Source organism: Coenobita brevimanus, chromosome 4 (assembly GCF_032717465.1).
Source record: "Coenobita brevimanus isolate Jiangsu-jjx chromosome 4, ASM3271746v2, whole genome shotgun sequence".
In the NCBI taxonomy this organism is placed as follows: Eukaryota; Metazoa; Arthropoda; class Malacostraca; order Decapoda; family Coenobitidae; genus Coenobita; species Coenobita brevimanus.
Genome location: NC_136957.1, coordinates 34,158,516 through 34,180,718, shown reverse-complemented (window position 1 = coordinate 34,180,718; position 22,203 = coordinate 34,158,516). Strand labels below are relative to the sequence as shown.

General features: G+C 45.2%; 1 protein-coding gene across 1 annotated transcript; it reads right to left on the bottom strand.

Annotated features, from left to right (window-relative positions):
* Positions 1–6,076: 6,076 nt before the first annotated feature.
* Positions 6,077–21,311, bottom strand: LOC145396557 (uncharacterized). Its single transcript, XM_080269934.1, has 10 exons — positions 20,702–21,311; positions 14,821–14,903; positions 13,670–13,850; positions 13,084–13,243; positions 12,604–12,767; positions 12,309–12,497; positions 7,786–7,949; positions 7,302–7,400; positions 6,809–7,026; positions 6,077–6,242 (listed from the first exon to the last, which is right to left on the bottom strand). Exons 1-10 carry the CDS (start codon positions 21,309–21,311, stop codon positions 6,077–6,079), a joined length of 2,034 nt encoding a protein of 677 aa, XP_080126060.1.
* Positions 21,312–22,203: the final 892 nt, after the last annotated feature.

Here is a 22,203-nt window from a genome sequence, read left to right as displayed (position 1 = left end):
CCACTGTATACTAGTTGCCCCAAAGCTTTAAATTTGAGAATTTTTCCTGGAATACCTATATTGTGATTAATCATAAAAGGAGCATTACAGGTTGTGTAATTATACTACAGCAGACCTTGCTGTACCTGAATATGGATTTACCATACACCTCAGTCCAACAAATTTTTGTCTGCTATACAGAACTAGGGATTGATTAATGAGGTGCATCATACGTTTCTCACCAGTGGAAATTTTGGGTGGGAGAGAGACAGTTTCGAGCTTTAACTCAAATTTCCCCAACATTTTGGCCAACACAAACCCATCTTCAGGATTCTGTGTAGCCTGAAACATTGGACAAAATTCAAGGCAACCCGTGTCTCCCACCCAACACTGCCACTTGCTGCAATGGATCACTTACGTTTTCTACCCTTTTTAATCCAACCTGGCCTGAAAATGCCCTAACCACATCATGACTGCTGAGCCGTAATAAGAGATTACTGTATAGCAAAATTGTACTGTCAACTGTTATGACAAAGATGAAACATACAGCAAAAAAGGTGAAATGAACAGCAAAAGGGCAACATTATGGGCCAAGAGAGTGTAAAATGGGTATAGCTTAACTTTACAGTACCAGTATGTCTAAATACCCTCTGATTTTTCGAGCCAGGCTTCTATGAGGGTCTACTGTTATGAAACTGCAAGTAGCTACTGTATTTTGACTACTGACATGGTCCTCTGCAAATCGTTTCAAAATAACCCAGAAAACTACCGAATGAGCTTAGAAAAACCAATTCTGGATGCAACTTGAAAATGTCAAGTGACTAGTTTTATTCACAATCATCCAATTTGAGATCAATAAGATTAAAGACAGTTACCTCCAGTCTGGTATGTCTCCTCTGGTACCAAATATCAAGGCTCAAAGGGTTCAACAAAATTATGCAACTTTTCAAAACATTACTCTGATAATCAAGCTCTCATTAGTTAAACTGCCTACCACATCTGCCCCCATGAAGCATAGGCATCTGAGGCTACCGAACTGATTATTTAAGACCAACAAACTCCAGGCAGCACTTCCTGGCTCAAACTCTGCCCATCTCTTGAACTTACACAAAATTTTAAGTGTGCAGCTGAATTACGTTACGTCTTAATACACTATAACAAACTTTTGTCCTAATGAAATACAGTACCTATTAGAAATGACACCTGTAACAGACTTCATACTTTTTAAGTTTAACTCATGCTGCGAAAACCTGCTAGCCTATATTTGCACAAATTGTACGCAACTTTTCCATAAACATAACTCTGCAACCATGAACATATGGATTCATTCGGGTGTGTTTACACTGGACATATCCTAAACTGCGGCAGGTTTGAATGTACACTGTTTAAACGAATGGCAGTAAATATGACACTGACGCAGAGATCTGAGCTGTTTTCTCACACCTTGTACTGTACTTGAAAATAATTTTAGAACTGGACATCTCAGGTGATTATTTAGTACTGGACATCTCAGGTGACCGAACTTCCCCTGGATTTTGCAAACAAAGGTTGCTAAATGCAGAAGTTCAGGAATCAGCCCACAGTAACAGCAGCATCCCTTCCTAGCACAATAAGTGTACTGTAACAGTAATACATTACACTATTTTTTTGGGGGGTATTGTATTTATATGTACAACTTCATACAGCATTGTATTTACATGTACAATTTCATAAACCATTGAGTTCTCCATGTAAAACTTCATATAGTTCAGGTTATGTTTGAGCACGTACGACTGAACAACTCCCCTTATATAGCAAACTGAGTTCGGTAATTCCTAAGAAAAACTGAACCACTTGTATACAGTGACCTTTCCGATGTAGCAACCCACCCTGCCCCCTATTAGTTTGTTATATCAAGGGTTTACTGTAACTACTAAGAAACATTACAGACAGCAGACTGAACGCCCCCTGATAGCATGTTTACTGCCAATCCCGCTGCCTGGACACAACAGCACACCAAAATAAACTCAGATGTATACAATTTAAGAACCACACAACAGTTGAGGCCAAACTGGAGTGACTGGAACCGAACCTGACCCTCAGACCCTCCAAAAATTATAACCTACCTCACAGCATGCAAACAAAATTAATGTGCATTAGGTAAAACTTGCACCAAAACAGCATCATGCATTAAGAGTATTTGTTAATCATGGCGTGTAGGGCCAATGTCAACTATGTGATTGTCAAGGCAGGTGAAATAAGCAATCTTCAAATACATCACTAAAATATGATGCCTGGTGATTAAATTAAAACATTTTGTATTCCGTAAAATCTAAAACGCAGCAGGAAAATACCCGGTAATGGAAACTACTTATCAACTTTTATGCCCACTACAGGCCTATATGCTAACCTAATAGGAACACATCAACAGTAAGTTCAAAAGGTAATTTGGAAAAACTGTACAACACTTACATAACATCTACAGAATAATATTCTGTTGCTTATTAAACTAAATATTCTTCCCCTAATATTAATCCTGCAGATCAAATGAATGTTAACATCAATTCCTAATTTTTAAAATCTTATTATTTGATGTCACTGGCTCAAGACCAACATGCTTGTCTGCAAATCTTTCCAAGATAATTGCCCCCCCCAAAAAAAAAACAAAAAACAAAAAAAACATGACCACTCCCCCCTAAAAAAAAAAAAAAAATCCCACCTTAATCGGTATGCCTTCATGGACGCGGATGGGTTAGGTCTACAACAACGGCAATATATGGCTTTGTTGATTACCCAACTGTTTGAATGTATCCATTTGCTAATAATGAAGGCTACTGCTATATCCACATGTTTGAAGAGGGTTATTTATACAATCCAAAATGAACATTGATTTTTAAGGAACAATTTTGTGTGCCAGAATCTGGCTCCTAACCTTAAAAAAAAAAAAAAAAAAAAAAAAAAAAAAAAAAAAGAGAGAGAGAGAGAAAGAGAGAGAGCGAGAGAGAGAGAGAACCAGCATAGACTGTCCAAAGCAATCATTTATTCCTTATTACCATACTACCAATACCAGATCAATACCAAAGGCCACAAAAATAATACGGAACACTACCTGCAAAATAAGCACATCTATGTTTAAAACCATCATTCAAACCTGCCTAGGAAAGAAATATTGACCTGAAAATTAATGGCAAGTTCCACAACGAAGAAATAGTGAAGCCATTCCCAATTATTCTAAAATTTCATCTTTTCACAGACGTTCAACATGAAAAATAGGCTATATACATAACACATTACCATACATCCCACACAATTTCTAACTTCTGCATGCTTAATCCCTTTCTTTGCCTCAGAACTTATCAGTGGGTGGCCTAGAGTAAAAAGAAAGTTAAAAGGCGATACAAATGCCTTAAATATTTCGCCAAGCACGATGACTGCAAATCCAAATTCCAGTTACATCACATTGCCTGATTTACATGTAATTCAATTAGATCACGGCTATTTACTTACCTCAGTCTCTTCCCTGGGTTGAGTTGATGCAGGATCAAGTTCGAGGTCAAGCTGAGGCGCCATATTCACTGCTTGAGGACGGCAAGTAAATGAAGAAACCGGCAGAGAAGCGCGTCCCAAACCACCGCCATGACAACGATGACGTCACATGTCAGAGTTGCCAATGAAAATGGCTGAATTGCTCTCAAAACAAAATACTCTACAACGTCATTATAACCAGTCTCACTAAGAAACTGCTAAAATAGGTTTGGAAATAGATATGTTACTGTTAAAACTTGGGAAAATTAAGTACAATTCCACCAATATGGTCGATCACCAAGCATCTGCCCGAGTGGCTACATCTACGTTAGCAGAAGGCGCTAAACTCAAACTAAAAAATATGGTACAGAATAACTATAAACACGACCTCACAAGGAAATCCCGAGGGTTCTATTCAATTCGTTAAATAACAAAAAATTAGGGAAATAGGTAAAATTCCCGCAATAATACCACCTCAGCCTCACGAACCGCCTCCCCATGCAGCCACATTAGCCGATACCGCTAAACCTGCCGTCAAATGTAACAAAACTTGATCAAAATGTACTTAAATGCCACGATAAGCACGGCCTGACTACAAATGTAATAACAAAATACACTGAAAACCCAGAATACAACTAAAACTGATGGGGGAAATGGGAAATGGATATAGAACTGTGACTACCAACAACCCCAATACCAGAGTTGCAAAGGGTACATGAAAAAATGGCGCTGGACTCAAATTTCACCCAGTCGGTCATTTAATAAAAAAATCGCAGTGATTGGGTTAAAAGTCCTTTAATACTGAATGAGTTAATGTACGGTATATTTAACACCCCAATCCCAAAATCTCATGTTGAATTAAATTGTATGGAGATGGAAATAAAGTTAAAAGCCTTGAGTTTGAGTAATATGCCTATCCCTTCAGCTTTTTTTTTTTTTTTTTTTTCCGTGCTTCTACCCAAAATTACTACTAAAGGGACGCCTTCATGTGGTGGCACTGATACAACTTCGTGGTTCTTCTGCCTGGTTATAAAATGTTACCAACATCCCTCTCACACAAACACGCACACAATCAGATATCAGTTACAAAATCCATCTGGTTAGTAATGTTTATTCAAAGATTATAAGCTAGACAACAAGAATAGTAAAAATTGTTCTATTAATACACATACATATACAACTACACATACACACATCTCTCTTTATACGTGTGTGTGTGTGTGTGTGTGTGTGTGTATAATGAGAGATATCTGCTTATGCCAGTTGCAGACACAAATATACTGTAAATTCAGTCATAGAGTGTGACCTCAGGGATATAGGACGGAATAGGGAGGCTGCCAGAGATCGAGCAGCGTGGGGAGCCATTAGGTGAGCAAGACTGACGCATGCAGGAATGTTGAAGCCTTTATAAATGAATGTAAAAAAAATACAATAGTAGTAGTAGTAGCAGCAGCAGTAGTAGTAGTAGTAGTAGCAATAGTAATAGTAACAGTAGTAGTAGTAGCAATAGTAATAGTAACAGTAGTAGTAGTAGCAGTAGTTGGAATAATAATAATAATAATAATAATAATAATAATAATAATAATAACCCTTGATAAATAAAACCATCTCATAGTAACAAGAATAAAATACAAAATAAACCACCACAGAGAAGGATTTAAGGAAGGATTAGTTGAAATATTGGACGGAATTTAGTCATACTATACACATACATTTACTTAGCTGGGTTAGGCAGCGGGTGTGGGGTAGGTAGGCAGGCAGGGTAAGGCAGGTGTAAAGGTTGTGGTGAGGCAGGAAGGCAGTGGTATGCTTGGCTGGGTGAGGCAGGGCAGGCTTAGGCAGATGTGAAGGCTATGGTGAGGCAGGAAGGCAGTGGTATCCTTGTATGGGTAAGGCAGGGCAAGTTCAGGCAGGAAAGGTAGGGTAGGTAAGGCAGATGTGACGGATGTGGTGAGGCAGGAGGGCAGTGGTATGTTTTATGGTGAGACAGAGAGGCAAGGAAGATGGTAGTGTGCCTTGTTGGTGTGGTGGGTAAGGCAGAGAAAGGCAGAGTTAGATTAGGTAAAGCAGGCCGACACAACAGGCAGAGAGGGTATTGTGGGCAAGGGTGAGGAGGGGTAAGGCAGGAAGGGTTTAAACAGGGAGAGGTGAGGCAGGGGTAAGGCAGGAGTGGTTTAAACAGACAGAGGTGAGGCAGTGGTAAGGCAGAGATTAAGCAGGGGGATCTAGACAAGCTTAGGTGAAGCAGGGATGGTTTAAACAGGCAGAGGTGTGGCAGGGTAAGGCAGAGATTAAGTCGGGAGATCTAGACAAGCTTGGGTGAGGCAGGAATGGTTTAAATAGGTTTGGGTGAGGCAGGGATGGTCTAGACAGGCTTGGGTGAGTCTGGGATGGTCTAAACAGGCTTGGAGGAGGCAGGAATGGGTTAAACAGGCTTGGGTAAGGCAGGCTTGGGTGAGGCAGGGATTGTCTAAACAGGCTTGGGTGAGGCAGGAATGGGTTTAAACAGGCTTGGGTGAGGCAGGAATGGGTTTAAACATGTTTGAGTGAGGCAGGAATGGGTTTAAACAGGCTTGGGTGAGGCAGGGATGGTCTAAACAGGCTTGGGTGAGGCAGGGGATGAGACGAGGGGCAGGCAGTGGGGTGGACGGACGTGACAGGCAAAGAGGGCATTGAAGGTCAGGTTGAGGCAGAAGAGCAGCGGTGAGATGGCCAGGGGTAGCCAGCTGTACCACCACCACTCCAACGACAACAACAACCTGGGTAAAAGGAATATGTTTCAATCCCTGAGTTGACCTCCTGCCTTTATAAACAATGAGTAAAAATATATATCAATCCCTGAGTTGATCTCCAGTCTTTATCAACAACGAGAAAAAGGAATCTATACCAATGCATTTATAAACAATTAGGAAGAATATTTACCACAATCCCTGAGTTGACCCTCGCTTTTATAAACAATTAAGAATCATCATCACAATCCCTGAGTTGACCTCCTGTCTTTATAAACAATTAGGAAGAATATTAATTACAATCCCCCCAACTCACACACCCCTCTCACATACCTCTTCACTCCAGCCCTCCATCTCAACCTCGGCCTCCCCCTCCACCTCATTAACACACACACTCCTGTCCTTCGCCATTTCGTTGCCCTCCCCCCACCTCACACACCCTCTCTCATATACCTCTCCATCCCTCCATCTCATCCTCCCCCTTCCTCTTCCCCCCTTCATCTCATCCTCGGCCTCCCCCTCCCCCCATCCACCTCACTCACACACACTCTCCTCGTTAGTCTCTCACTTTACTACTGTCTACATGTAAAACTCACCATACAGACAGAAGACAAAGTTGTTCGAGGAGGATAAAGACTTGATAGAGCCTGGCGCGCGCACCAGATGGCGCTCCCCCAACGTCCACATAGGTGAAGAGGAAGACCAGGCCCATCACCCCGCTGTACAGTGCGTCGTCCACCCAGTGCCACCGCCCCTGGATGTGGTTGTGTGGGAAGAGGGCGCGGGTGCAGGTGGTGTGGGGCTCAAACAGAAGCTGGAAAGAAAGAAAGAAACAAACAAACGAAGGTAAGGGATGAGGTGGGGTTCAAACAGGGAAAACACACCCACCTACCCACACACACACACACACACCCTCCCACCCACCCACCCACCCACACACACACACACCCTCCCACCCATCCACACACACACCCACACACACACACACACACAGAAAAATAAAACACGCAGACCCACATACATGCACAGCTATTCACACATATACAGAGAGAGAGAGAGAGAGAGAGAGAGAGAGAGAATTTTACTGACCTGAAAGAATATCCAGGCAGCCATGATGACCCAGTGTATGGCGGCCACGATGAAGAACACACTGACCACACGAGAGGCACACAGCGACAAAGACATCACCTGAAAAACATATACCAATACTGTACTTCACCTGAAAAAAAATATATGAATAATGTACTTCACCTGAAAAAAATATATATGAATAATGTACTTCACCTGAAAAAATATATATGAATAGTGTACTTCACCTGAAAAAAATATATATGAATAATGTACTTCACCTGAAAAAAAAAATATTAATAATGTACTTCACCTGAAAAAATATATATGAATGTACTTCACCTAAAATATATATATGAATAATGTACTTCACCTAAAAATATATATGGATTATGTACTTCACCTGAAAAATATATATGGATTACGTCGCCCTGTCCCTTGTCATTTCGCTGCCCTCCCCCCAGCTCACACCCCACCTTACCAATTCACCTGCCTACACACCCACCTGGCCAGCGATGGAGCAGAAGTGGGCCAGGGTGAGCAGGATGAGTGCCAGGTAGCTGAGGTTAGGCAGGGAGGGTTCGGTGAGGCGGGAGGCGCGGATGAAGGAGGCTACAGACCACGCCAGGGTGATGAACGACTGCACCACCGACCAGATCTGTAGCATCACTGAGGGAGGGACGGGAGGAAGGATGGGTGAGATGAGGTGAGATTAGATTAGGTTAGGTGAGATTAGGTGAGATGGGTGAATGACTGCACCACCGACCAGATCTGTAGCATCACTGAGGGAAGGGCGGGAGGAAGGATGGGTGAGATTAATTAGATGAGGTGAGATTAGGTGAATTAGATTATACTAGGCTGGGTGAACGTCTGAACTACCGACCAAATCTGTAGCAGCACTGAGGGACGGCAAGTTAGGTTAGGTTAGATTGGCTTGGGCTAGGTTTGGTGTGGTTGGGTTGGGTTGGGCTAGGTTTGGTGTGGTTGGGTTGGGTTGGGCTAGGTTTGGTGTGGTGTGGTTGGGTTGGGCAAGGTTTGGTGTGGTGTGGTCGGGTTGGGCTAGGTTTGGTGTGGTGTGGTTGGGTTGGGCTAGGTTTGGTGTGGTGTGGTTGGGTTGGGCTAGGTTTGGTGTGGTGTGGTTGGGTTGGGTTGGGCAAGGTTTGGTGTGGTGTGGTTAGGTTGGGCAAGGTTTGGTGTGGTGTGGTTGGGTTGGGCAAGGTTTGGTGTGGTGTGGTTGGGTTGGGCTAGGTTTGGTGTGGTTGGGTTGGGTTGGGCTAGGTTTGGTGTGGTTGGGTTGGGTTGGGCAAGGTTTGGTGTGGTGTGGTTGGGTTGGGCTAGGTTTGGTGTGGTTGGGTTGGGTTGGGCAAGGTTTGGTGTGGTTGGGTTGGGTTGGGCTAGGTTTGGTGTGGTGTGGTTGGGTTGGGCAAGGTTTGGTGTGGTGTGGTTGGGTTGGGCAAGGTTTGGTGTGGTGTGGTTGGGTTGGGCTAGGTTTGGTGTGGTGTGGTTGGGTTGGGCTAGGTTTGGTGTGGTTTGTGGTTGGGTTGGGCAAGGTTTGGTGTGGTGTGGTTGGGTTGGGCTAGGTTTGGTGTGGTGTGGTTGGGTTGGGCTAGGTTTGGTGTGGTGTGGTTGGGTTGGGCTAGGTTTGGTGTGGTTGGGTTGGGCTAGGTTTGGTGTGGTTGGGTTGGGCTAGGTTTGGTGTGGTTGGGTTGGGTTGGGCTAGGTTTGGTGTGGTTGGGTTGGGCTAGGTTTGGTGTGGTTGGGTTGGGCTAGGTTTGGTGTGGTTGGGTTGGGCTAGGTTTGGTGTGGTTGGGTTGGGTTGGGCTAGGTTTGGTGTGGTTGGGTTGGGTTGGGCTAGGTTTGGTGTGGTGTGGTTGGGTTGGGCTAGGTTTGGTGTGGTGTGGTTGGGTTGGGCTAGGTTTGGTGTGGTGTGGTTGGGTTGGGCTAGGTTTGGTGTGGTGTGGTTGGGTTGGGCTAGGTTTGGTGTGGTGTGGTTGGGTTGGGCTAGGTTTGGTGTGGTGTGGTTGGGTTGGGCTAGGTTTGGTGTGGTGTGGTTGGGTTGGGCTAGGTTTGGTGTGGTTGGGTTGGGTTGGGCTAGGTTTGGTGTGGTTGGGTTGGGCTAGGTTTGGTGTGGTTGGGTTGGGCTAGGTTTGGTGTGGTTGGGTTGGGCAAGGTTTGGTGTGGTTGGGTTGGGATAGGTTTGGTGTGGTTGGGTTGGGTTTGGATAGGTTTGGTGTGGTTGGGTTGGGCTAGGTTTGGTGTGGTGTGGTTGGGTTGGGCTAGGTTTGGTGTGGTGTGGTTGGGTTGGGTTGGGCTAGGTTTGGTGTGGTTGGGTTGGGTTGGGCTAGGTTTGGTGTGGTTGGGTTGGGCTAGGTTTGGTGTGGTTGGGTTGGGCTAGGTTTGGTGTGGTTGGGTTGGGCAAGGTTTGGTGTGGTTGGGTTGGGCTAGGTTTGGTGTGGTTGGGTTGGGCTAGGTTTGGTGTGGTTGGGTTGGGCTAGGTTTGGTGTGGTGTGGTTGGGTTGGGCTAGGTTTGGTGTGGTTGGGTTGGTCAAGGTTTAGTGTGGTTGGGTTGGGCTAGGTTTGGTGTGGTTGGGTTGGGTTGGGCTAGGTTTGGTGTGGTGTGGTGTGGTTGGGTTGGGCAAGGTTTGGTGTGGTGTGGTTGGGTTGAGCTAGGTTTGGTGTGGTGTGGTTGGGCAAGGTTTGGTGTGGTTGGGTTGGGTTGGGCAAGGTTTGGTGTGGTTGGGTTGGGTTGGGCAAGGTTTGGTGTGGTTGGGTTGGGTTGGGCAAGGTTTGGTGTGGTTGGGTTGGGCTAGGTTTGGTGTGGTTGGGTTGGGTTGGGCAAGGTTTGGTGTGGTTGGGTTGGGCTAGGTTTGGTGTGGTTGGGTTGGGCTAGGTTTGGTGTGGTTGGGTTGGGTTGGGCAAGGTTTGGTGTGGTGTGGTTAGGTTGGGCAAGGTTTGGTGTGGTTGGGTTGGGTTGGGCAAGGTTTGGTGTGGTGTGGTTGGGCAAGGTTTGGTGTGGTTGGGTTGGGTTGGGCAAGGTTTGGTGTGGTGTGGTTGGGTTGGGCAAGGTTTGGTGTGGTGTGGTTGGGTTGGGCAAGGTTTGGTGTGGTGTGGTTGGGTTGGGCTAGGTTTGGTGTGGTGTGGTTGGGTTGGGCTAGGTTTGGTGTGGTGTGGTTGGGTTGGGCAAGGTTTGGTGTGGTGTGGTTGGGTTGGGCTAGGTTTGGTGTGGTGTGGTTGGGTTGGGCTAGGTTTGGTGTGGTTGGGTTGGGTTGGGCTAGGTTTGGTGTGGTGTGGTTGGGTTGGGCAAGGTTTGGTGTGGTGTGGTGTGGTTGGGCTAGGTTTGGTGTGGTTGGGTTGGGTTGGGCTAGGTTTGGTGTGGTGTGGTTGGGTTGGGTTGGGCAAGGTTTGGTGTGGTTGGGTTGGGTTGGGCAAGGTTTGGTGTGGTGTGGTTGGGTTGGGCTAGGTTTGGTGTGGTGTGGTTGGGTTGGGCTAGGTCTGGTGTGGTGTGGTTGGGTTGGGCTAGGTTTGGTGTGGTGTGGATGGGTTGGGCAAGGTTTGGTGTGGTGTGGTTGGGTTGGGCTAGGTCTGGTGTGGTGTGGTTGGGTTGGGCAAGGTTTGGTGTGGTGTGGTTGGGTTGGGTTGGGCTAGGTTTGGTGTGGCTGGGTTGGGTTGGGCTAGGTTTGGTGTGGTTGGGTTGGGTTGGGCTAGGTTTGGTGTGGTTGGGTTGGGTTGGGCTAGGTTTGGTGTGGTTGGGTTGGGTTGGGCTAGGTTTGGTGTGGTTGGGTTGGGTTGGGCTAGGTTTGGTGTGGTTGGGTTGGGTTGGGCAAGGTTTGGTGTGGTGTGGTTGGGTTGGGTTGGGCTAGGTTTGGTGTGGTTGGGTTGGGTTGGGCTAGGTTTGGTGTGGTTGGGTTGGGTTGGGCTAGGTTTGGTGTGGTTGGGTTGGGTTGGGCTAGGTTTGGTGTGGTTGGGTTGGGTTGGGCAAGGTTTGGTGTGGTGTGGTTGGGTTGGGCTAGGTTTGGTGTGGTGTGGTTGGGTTGGGTTGGGCAAGGTTTGGTGTGGTTGGGTTGGGTTGGGCTAGGTTTGGTGTGGTGTGGTTGGGTTGGGCAAGGTTTGGTGTGGTTGGGTTGGGTTGGGCAAGGTTTGGTGTGGTGTGGTTGGGTTGGGCAAGGTTTGGTGTGGTGTGGTTGGGTTGGGCAAGGTTTGGTGTGGTGTGGTTGGGTTGGGCAAGGTTTGGTGTGGTGTGGTTGGGTTGGGCTAGGTTTGGTGTGGTTGGGTTGGGTTGGGCTAGGTTTGGTGTGGCTGGGTTGGGTTGGGCTAGGTTTGGTGTGGTGTGGTTGGGTTGGGCTAGGTTTGGTGTGGTGTGGTTGGGTTGGGCTAGGTCTGGTGTGGTGTGGTTGGGTTGGGCTAGGTCTGGTGTGGTGTGGTTGGGTTGGGCTAGGTCTGGTGTGGTGTGGTTGGGTTGGGCTAGGTCTGGTGTGGTGTGGTTGGGTTGGGCTAGGTCTGGTGTGGTGTGGTGTGGTTGGGTTGGGCTAGGTCTGGTGTGGTGTGGTTGGGTTGGGCTAGGTCTGGTGTGGTGTGGTGTGGTTGGGTTGGGCTAGGTCTGGTGTGGTGTGGTTGGGTTGGGCTAGGTCTGGTGTGGTGTGGTGTGGTTGGGTTGGGCTAGGTCTGGTGTGGTGTGGTGTGGTTGGGTTGGGCTAGGTCTGGTGTGGTGTGGTGTGGTTGGGTTGGGCTAGGTCTGGTGTGGTGTGGTTGGGTTGGGTTGGGCTAGGTTTAGTGTGGTGTGGTTGGGTTGGGCTAGGTCTGGGCTGCGTTGGGCTAGGTCTGGTGTGGTGTGGTGTGGTTGGGTTGGGCTAGGTTTGGTGTGGTGTGGTTGGGTTGGGCTAGGTCTGGGCTGCGTTGGGCTAGGTCTGGTGTGACAAAATCTACAAAGATTGCGACACCAACAAACAAGCACATCTGATACTCACATGTGCGCCTAATAATACCCACATGTACACCTAATTACCCCCATGTACGCCAAATACTACTCACATGTGCGACTAATGTCCCCCAGCTCGGCCTGTGGGGGCAGGGTCAGCTCGAGGGCGTAGTTGTGCAGCAGCAGGAGCGGCGCGTCCTGCAGCAGCGCCAGAATTAACTCAGCATTGGCAGCGTCCCTCTCAGCATGCAGCCACAGCGCCACGTACCCCCCACGGTGCATGCAGCGCCACCCACCACACCCTGCAATGTGGTAGCTGTGGTGGTGGTGGTAGAAGTAATAACAGTAGTGGTGGTGGTGTGGTGGTGGTAGTAGTAGTGATGAAGGTAATAATGATGTTGACTATACCTGACAGAGACTTGAGGGAGCGGTGTCGGTGGGGTGGGTGTGTGGGCGTGGGAGTGGGCGTGGGCGTGGGGCGTAGGGCTGCAGACATCACCTCATCCACTTGTGCTTCTTGTAATGCTGTCTCCGCTGTACTTTTCGTCCCGTAGTACATTATATCCGCCTGCCTAGAAAATGTAATATAATGTACTCTTTGTGCTACTACAGATAACGTAAAAATGTAATGTAATATGTGCCACTTATTATTATTATTATTGTCTGCCTCTTTCTCCTGTAGTACATTACATCCATCTGCCTGTACAATGTAATACAATGTACTCTGTGCTACTTTGGAATATGTTTGCCTGATTACGCTAGGTTAGGGATCTGTACTGTAATGTGTGTGTGTGTGTGTGTGTGTGTGTGTGTCATGACTAGATCTAATCTGGAATGGGCTAGTCTCTCTCTCTCTCTCAAGTACTACCACAAACAGCACAAATGTACCTCAACACGGGGGCCTGGAGCAGTACATGTGCCAGTACACGTAATGCCCATACCCTCGTGGCGGCGGCGGGGTGGGGACGGCATCCAGTAGCGCCACAGCCTCTCTCATCAAACCAATACCAGTACACGCTGAACCCATTGGCGATCACCAGCGGTACAACTACCATGAAAAGAGTATTGCTTAGAGTGTAGTGGGTATTTTTTCTATCTACCTATTTATCTATCTGTCTATATACGTCTATTTATCTATCTATATTTGTCTATCTATCTATCTGTCTATACACTGGCGATCAGCAGCGGTGCAACTACGAAGAAAAGAAAGAGTATTGGTTAGAGTGTAGTGGATATTTTTTCTATCTAACAATCTATTTATCTATCTACCTATCTATCTATTAGCGACCAAGAGGCGAACCACTGCAAAATGAATAAATAAATAAATAAATACATATATATTAATCACAGTCAATTATATTTTTCTTTTCAACCGAAATCGGATACTTCAAATATTAGAATATCGTCACGTATCCACAAACTTCAGAGCCTTAGTTATGAGAGAGAGAGAGAGAGAGAGAGAGAATGCACCTACCCCTCAGCACCAAGGTAGGCAGGAAGAAGCGACTGGAATCCGGATCGTCGTACATGTAGTAAAGAACGAGGGAATCCGACACCAGGTTGAAATAGAAGGTTGCTATAGAGACCAACACCGTTACGGCGTCAAACCATTCAAACGCCAACGTGTCCTCAGGTTCCGTTATGTAGATGATGCCCTGGGGAGAGAGAGAAGGTGTATCTATATGTATCTATTTATTTATCTATCTATATCTATCTACAAAATAAGTGAAAGATGGATACCAGATCGTTAGTGTCAAAACATTCAAAAATTCAAATGCCAGCGTGTCCTCAGGTTCTGTTATGTAGCTGATATCCTGCGGAGAGAATGTATCTATGTATCTATTTATTTATCTATCTATAAAACTATATAAAATGGGTAGAAAGTGGCGATGAGTACCAGATCGTTAAGGTGTCCAAATATTCAAAAATTCAAACGCCAGCGTGTCCTCAGGTTCCGTTATGTAGGTGATGCCCTGCGGAATGTGTATCTATGTATCTATTTATTTATCTATCTACAAAATAAGTGAAAGTGACGATGGGTACCAGATCGTTAAGGTGTACATATATTCAAAAATTCAAAAAGCCAACGTGTCCTGTGGTTCCGTTATGTAGGTGATGCCGAGAAGGAAATGTGTGAATATATGCAAAACAGGAAATCACAGAGAGAGAGAGAGAGAGAGAGAGAGAGAGAGATTCCTCCTACCTCTCCTCTTTTCCATCAACCACATCATCTTGCCTACTTAATCTGAGTGACCATAAAGTGAGTATGGTTTGGTGACATGCAACAAGCTCGTTACGGCCCACGGGTAATTAGAGAGAGAGAGAGAGAGAGAGAGAGAGAGAGAGAGAGAGAATAAGTAGTAGTAAAGTTTGGCTTAGAAAATTCTCTCTCTCACACACACACACACCTTCCTGATAATGATAAAAATAAAGGCATAATTAACGTATAAATAAACACTGCTATAATAAATACTACACACACACATACCTGATAATGATAAAAATAAAGGCATAATTAACGTATAAATAAACACTGCTATAATAAATACTACACACACACATACCTGATAATGATAAAAATAATGGCATAATTAACGTATAAACAAAAAAACAAATGCCACTCACCTCCTTCACTTCCTCTTTTATCAGTCTTCCCGCCTCCGCCGTGACGTCACACAGCTGCCCTGCCAAATCTGCCGCGCTGTTGCCTAAATAATAATAATAATAATAATAATAATAACAACAGTAATAATTAATAATAATAATAATAATAAAATATCCGATTGACTAATAATGAAATATGGTTGTAAAGGTATAAAAACTATCTATCTATCTATCTATTGCCAGACGCCTTAATCCCATAAGGGGTGGCCACAAACAAATCGCCTCCATGTCGCCCTGTCCCCCACCATTTCATTGCCCTGCTCCCAGCTCACACTTCCCTCTCTCATATACCTCTCCATTCCATTCCTCCATCTCATCCTTGGCCTCCCCCTTCCTCTCCCCCCTTCCACCTCACTCACATACTCTCCTCGTCAGTCTCACACTCTCCATCCTCTCCACATGTCTACATATACAAAGTACAGTTAGTGGTTATAAATCCGTGGATGTGGATGTGACAGAAAGCATTAGGAGAAATACACTGAGGTGGTTTGGCCATGTGGAGAGGATGGAGTGAGAGACTGACGAGGAGTGTGTGAGGTGGAGGTGGGTGAGGGAGGGGGAGGCTAAGGATGAAATGAGGGGATGGTGGTCATGTGGAGAGGATGGACAGCGAAAGACTGACGAGGAGAGTGTGAGGTGGAGGGGGAGGCCAAGGATGAGATGGAGGGATGGAGTGGGGAGGTGTATGAGGGGGGGGGGTGAGCTGGGAGCAGGGCAGTGAAATGGCGGGGGACTGGGAAACATGGAGGCGATTTGTTTGTGGCCACCCCTTACGGGATTACGGCGACTGGCAAAAGATAGACAGATAGCCACACGCCCTTTAGAAAATATTAGGTAGGGTAGATGTTAAAAAATGACAAGTTATAAATTACATAAAATACAGGAGTGACCAGCAGCGTCAGAGCAGTATAACACCTTCTCTCTCCCTCTCTCTCTCTCTCCCTCATCTACATTACTTCCAGCTGCCTAGTAATAAAAGAGAGTTGATCGCACCTTTGACAGAAGCATAGCAGTATTTGGCACATCAGGACATCCAATACCACATCTTCATGACCTAAATCGCCAGCCTTGTCATTGAAGTGTGTACCAGAAAGGGAATGTATGTGAGGCGAACTTAACTATCTATCTATCTATCTATTTATTTATCTATTTAATGGGCTGCTTTCACTACACCGGAAAATTGACAAACATCTATTGGCTCCATCACAATGAGTGGGGGTGGTAATCCTCCACACACACCTCCCTGACGCAATAAACAAACACACTTAGATAAAGATAATAAACCACAATTATCCGTTATCAGTTCCACAAAAACATACCTGTAGTATTAGTAACAATAATAATAATATACTAATAATAATAATAATAATACTCCTTAATAAGACTTAAAATAATAATAATAATAATAATAATAATAATAATACACCCCTAAAAATACTTACAATAATAATAATACTAATAAATAATAATAATAATAACAATATTAATAATAATCACATGCATATACAATCATAAAACAATTATTTTCTGTATCGGCGAAATGCAGCAAAAAAATTCACTAAATATTACACACACACACACACATACAGATCCATAAACGCACATACTATCACATACACATATACCCATGAACACTAACACACACAGTACACATTAAAAAAAACGCACATTAGCACAAACATACAAACACACACACACACATACACACAAACACACTGCATTACTATCTCACGTGGGAATCAAGATAATAGCAAAAAAAAAATAACATAGAATAAAAAAGGGAAAATGACTCAGCAGACAACGCTTACAGATATTCAAAATGGCACCACCAACACATTTTCTTTACTGCCTCCCATTTTCGTCATTACTTTCGCAAATACTGTAATTCCGCAGCACAGAAACATAACACACACAAACACACACACACACACACACACACACACACACACGAATACTGAATTGGTCATATAAAGCACTAAACACACGCACACACACACTTCGCCAATCTTCACCCATCTCAAAAATGACAATCATCCACACATTCTCTCTCTCTCTCTCTCTCTCTCTCTCCCGGCACTACAAAGGACATAATTACTTTCAATTAATTTACGCGATAAAGTGACCTGAATTTGAATACAGAAAAAAAATAACAATCAAACATCACACTTGGCCTATCTTCCATCTCGAAACTGACGTACACACACACACACACACACACTGCAGTACACATAAATACATAAACACACATCAGCACATAAATACACATACATACACACACATGTATATTAGAACACAAACACACATACATACACATAGATCCATAAACGCAAATATTAGCACAAACACATACACATACCCATGAACACAAACATACACACATACAGAAGACACATGAAAACGCACATAAAAAAACACACACATACAGAACAGACACATGAAAAAGCACATAAAAACACACACACACATACCCATGAACACACACACACACACACACACACACACACACACACACCTAGCCATTATCCCCTCGCTGGAATGTAGCTCACAAATTTCTTCAAAAGGCCATAATATACTCCATCGCGAAATTAAAGCTGGCGCTAATCTTCCGCCATCGCAAAATTAAAACCGACGCTAATCTTTCACCATCGCAAAATTAAAACCGACGCTAATCTTTTACCATCGCAAAATTAAAACCGTCGCTAATCTCTCGGCGGATGATTACCTTTTGAAAATTGCTAACGACCGCCAAAAACAATAATTCCTCAGTTACTTAACGCTAGATTGCCCTTAATTATCCCCATTTATGATAATTAGATACATAACACTATTCCCTGGCGCCAGAATTCTCCCAAACACCTCTTCCTTAGCGATTTATTTCAGGATAATTAGACACGTAGCACTACTGCCTGACGTGAGAATTCTAGCATTATAGGCACTTACGGCAGCTCCCTAACACCTCTTCCTTAGCGACTTATTTTTGGATATGATGGGGTTATATCCTTCCGTACGTAACACAGAAGAGAACTGCAATGTGTAATATGCGAGAGAGAGAGAGAGAGAGAGAGAGAGAGACAAGGGGGGGGGGCTACCACACACCTGATTGCTCTCCATTTCAAAATCCCCCACTCCTTTTACTTTATCAAAATACCTGTCAAAATTCAAAATGGCTAAAAAAAATCAGCTAATGCAACAGATAACGTCAAATCAACTCAAAATTTCAAACTGAACTTTGAATTCTTTATAAACGTCGCTCAGAGCCCTCCAAAACCAGATATTCCAAATTCAAACCATTTTATAGCCCTACCAACATCGCCGCAGGTAAAAATGACAACCTAGGGATAATTAGGGTTGGCATATGACCCTCTGACACGGCAGCCATGTTTAAAAATTGGCGGGAAAATATGATGAAGGGAGCAATGTACTTTTTACGAGAGTTTGCGTGACGTGGCCGAGCATAAGCGGTTATTACTGGAACCCTCCCGTGTGTGGTGGGCAATTTGGTGATTAAGGTGGTGGTGGTGGTTGCTGGTGGTTGTGATTGTGGTTAGGGGTGGTGTTGGTAATTGTGGTTAAGGATTAGGGGGGTGGAGGTGGTGGCAGTTGTGGTGGTGATTGTGGTTAGGGTTGTGGTGGTTCCAGGAGGTGGTGGTGGTAGTTGTGTTAGGGTTGTTAGTGGTGGTGATTGTGGTTGTGTTAGGGTTGTTAGTGGTGGTAGTTGTGGTTGTTAGGGTTTAGTGGTGGTAGTTGTGGTTGTGTTAGGGTTGTTAGTGGTGGTAGTTGTGGTTATGTTAGGGTTGTTAGTGGTGGTAGTTGTGGTTGTGTTAGGGTTGTTAGTGATGGTAGTTGTGGTTGTGTTAGGGTTGTTAGTGGTGGTAGTTGTGGTGGTGGCAGTTGTGGTTAAGGATTAGGATAGTGGTGGTTATTAGTGGTGGTTGTTAGTGGTGGTGGTAACTGGTTGAGTTGGGGTTGGGGTTGATGGTTAGGATGGTGGTGGTAGTTGTGGTTGAGCCTTATGAGTCTCCTTGGTTACTAGTCAAATCAACCCTCCAATCAAATACACCTGGCCATCAACTGAACCTTGGCTGGTAGTGAAGGTTGAGAAAGCTCCCTAACATCTTTCCCCAAGTGATTTATTTTGCTCATTACACTTTGGCATCTTCTGTGTTACTCAAATACCTCCAACGTCGCCATACTCTGCATAAATAACGTACAAGAGGATGTGAACCAGCCATATCCGAACAGGTGTTAGGGAGCTTCCTTAACCGACCAGAATATGAGCTTTTGGGCGGCAGTCTCGTTGGGTGAGGAAGCTCCCTAACACCTTTTCCTTAGCGATTTATCTTCCTTATTACACCTTACTGTCTTCCTCTGTTAAATAAATCCTTCCAACATCGCCATACTCTGCATAAATAACGTACAAACGTACAAAAGAATATTAACAAGCCATATCCAAAAATAAATCGCTTAGGAAGAGGATGAACGTGCTTCGTGTGTACAAAGATGATTAATGTACACATGATAAATGCACACAGCTGATAATTGTACACATGATAAATGTACACAGATGATAAACGTACACAGATGATAATGTACACATGATAAACGTACACAGTTAATAAATGTACAAAGATGATTAATGTACACAGATGATGAATGTACATATGATAATTATGTACACAGATGATAAATGTGCACATGATAATTACGTACACAATGATAAATGTACAGTGGTAATAAAGCATGATTACCTTACGTGCCACACCTGTCATTACTTCCTACCACAATTACCACACCCACCACAATTACCACATCCACCACACCACCTGTCATTCCTTTTATAACAGGATTACCACAGCCAGCCCCGCCACGTGTCATTACCGTCCGCCCACGTGCCTTTGTTTACATCCATCAGCTGATCCGTCACGCGACACGCACGGCCAATTATTGTGATGGTGTGTGTGTGTGTGTGTGTGTGTAGATGAAGAGGAAGAAAAAACATACACCAGATTACAAGTGTCCTCCGACCGTGTGTGTGTGTGTGTGTGTGTGTGTGTGAGAGAGAGAGAGAGAGAGAGAGAGAGAGAGTACAGGTGTGTGGTTAAAGTGGTTGTGATATGGTTGGGATTAACTTAGCGTGTTCAATAAGTGACTGAAACCTTACAATGAACAAACTGAACATATCCCTGCATTGTGGTGCTTCTGTCACACACACACACACACACACACACACACACACACACACACACGCACAAGAAATCCCCCGCCATATAACCAACCCATAGCGTGTTCCCTGTGTGTCAACAAGTGGGTTGGCGGAGGGTTAGTGCCCCTCCCCGTAAAACACCTAAGAAACAAACGGCCACCCCTTATGGGCTTATGGCGTCTGGCTATAGATAGATAAAGAAAAAAAAAACGCAGATTAATAATAAAGTAGATTAAAGCAGAATTACAGACATCATACTTTTAGGCTAAAGGGTCAATAAAGGGAAGAACATTCAAAGGGAAGAATTTAAAGGGATGAATTTTAAACGGGAGAATTTAAAGGGAGGGATTTTTAAAGTGAAGAATTTAAAGGGATGAATTTTTAAAGGGAGGGATTTTTAAAGGGAAGAATTTAAAGGGAGGGATTTTTAAAGGGAAGAATTTAAAGGGAGGGATTTTTAAAGGGAAGAATTTAAAGGGAGGGATTTTTAAAGGGAAGAATTTAAAGGGAGGGATTTTTAAAGGGAAGAATTTAAAGGGAGGGATTTTTAAAGGGAAGAATTTAAAGGGAGGGATTTTTAAAGGGAAGAATTTAAAGTGATGAAGTTTTAAAGGGAGGGATTTTTAGAGGGAAACTCACCTAAATATTCCAAGTCGATGGAGAGGGACGAGTCTGAGTCGCTGGAGGAGGTGGAGGTGGAGGACGAGGTGGTGGAGGGCGAGTCAGGGCAGCGGAAGTCGTGCTTGGGGTCGTCATCAATCATCGGCAGGTCCAGGGGGCGGAAGTGAGGCTGGGAGGGGTCGTGGGGGTCGTGGAGGGGGTCGGAGAGCAGATCGGGAGGGGGTCGTCTGTGTCCACCTTTGTGATCATCGTCGTGGTCGTCTTTCCTCCTCCTCCGTTTTCTCCTCCGGGTTCTGGGTCGTGATGCCGGGGCTCCGAGGTCGTCCAGGGTCGTATCAAGGTCGTCAGTGGTCTTCAGGAGGTCGTTCTTGGCTCCATCTCGGTGTTTTTTGGACTTTTTAGGGTATTTCTGGTCCCCTTTTTGGTCACCTTCCTTCCCTCTTTGAACGGTCATTGTGGGACCGTTTTGGGACCGCTTAGGATATCTCGACGCTTTAGTGGAGTCGTATTTAGCATTCTCTCGGCCTCTCTTGGCGTGGTCTCGGCCTCTCTTCCTCCCCTTTAGGTCTCTCGGCACCAGGTTCTCGCGGGATGAGTTTTCCAAGGCCAGACCGTCCTCGTAAAGCATGTTTGTGTAGACCGTTTTGGTGACTTCGGGTTCGGTCCGGTCCTGCCCGAATTGGTCCGGCCCCGAGTCCTTCCCCCTGCGTGGTGAGTCAGGGGAGGGGGGAGGGGAGGGAGGGAAAGGGGGAGGGGAGAGGGGGAGAGGGAGGGGGAAGAGATCAGGGCGCCAAAAGTCAGACGGATTTTTCTCCCTCCCCTTCCCTCCCTCTCTCCAAACTCCATCTATTTCCTCCTCCAATTTATCTATCCAGCCTCCATCTTTGTCTTTCTCCTCCTCCCCTCCATCTCTCCACTTTCCTCCCTCTATCTCTCCCTCCAGTTCCTCCAACCAAGTTCCATCTTTCTCTCTCTCCATCTTCCTCTTCCACATTTCTTCCTCCTGTTCCTTCCACTTCCTCTTCTTCTCCTCCACTTCATCTCTCCACTTTCCTCCCTCTACCTCTCCCTCCAGTTCCTCCAACCATGCTCCATCTTTCTCTCTCTCCATCTTTCTCCTCCACATCTCCTCTTCCTGTTCCTTCCACTTCCTCTTCTTCTCCTCCACTTCGTCTTTCCATTCTCTCTCTTTCTTTACACATTTTTCCTCTTCCTTCTCTCTCCTTCCCTCTTCCTCTCCCTCCTTCTTGTCTCTCCGCATTCTCTCTCCTTTCCTTCCTTCGCTTTCCCTCCCTCCCTCCTTTCCTTCAGTCAGTCCTTCCTTCTCACTTCCTTCTTCGCTTCTGAGCTCATTTATATCCTTCATTTTTCCTTCCTCTATGATTGAAGGAGAGGGAGTAGGGAAGGAAGGAGGGGAGGAGGGAGAGAGGGAAGTGTGGTAGGGATGTAGTTGTGATGTGGTGGTGGTGGTGGAGTGTTGGTGTGGTGGAGAGGTTGTTATTATGTTTGGTGGTGGCGTG

What these genes read in the sequence shown, in the direction of transcription:
- LOC145396557 (XM_080269934.1), bottom strand. Translation starts at nt 21,311, where the DNA reads ATGCTTTACGAGGACGGTCTGGCCTTGGAAAACTCATCCCGCGAGAAC. An exon ending in GCCTACCTTGGTGCTGAGGG is followed by an intron (nt 13,244 to 13,669) that starts GTAGGTGCATTC and finishes TTTTCATGGTAG; the next exon opens with TTGTACCGCTGGTGATCGCC. An exon ending in CTTTGTCTTCTGTCTGTATG is followed by an intron (nt 6,243 to 6,808) that starts GTGAGTTTTACA and finishes CCTTTTACCCAG; the next exon opens with GTTGTTGTTGTCGTTGGAGT.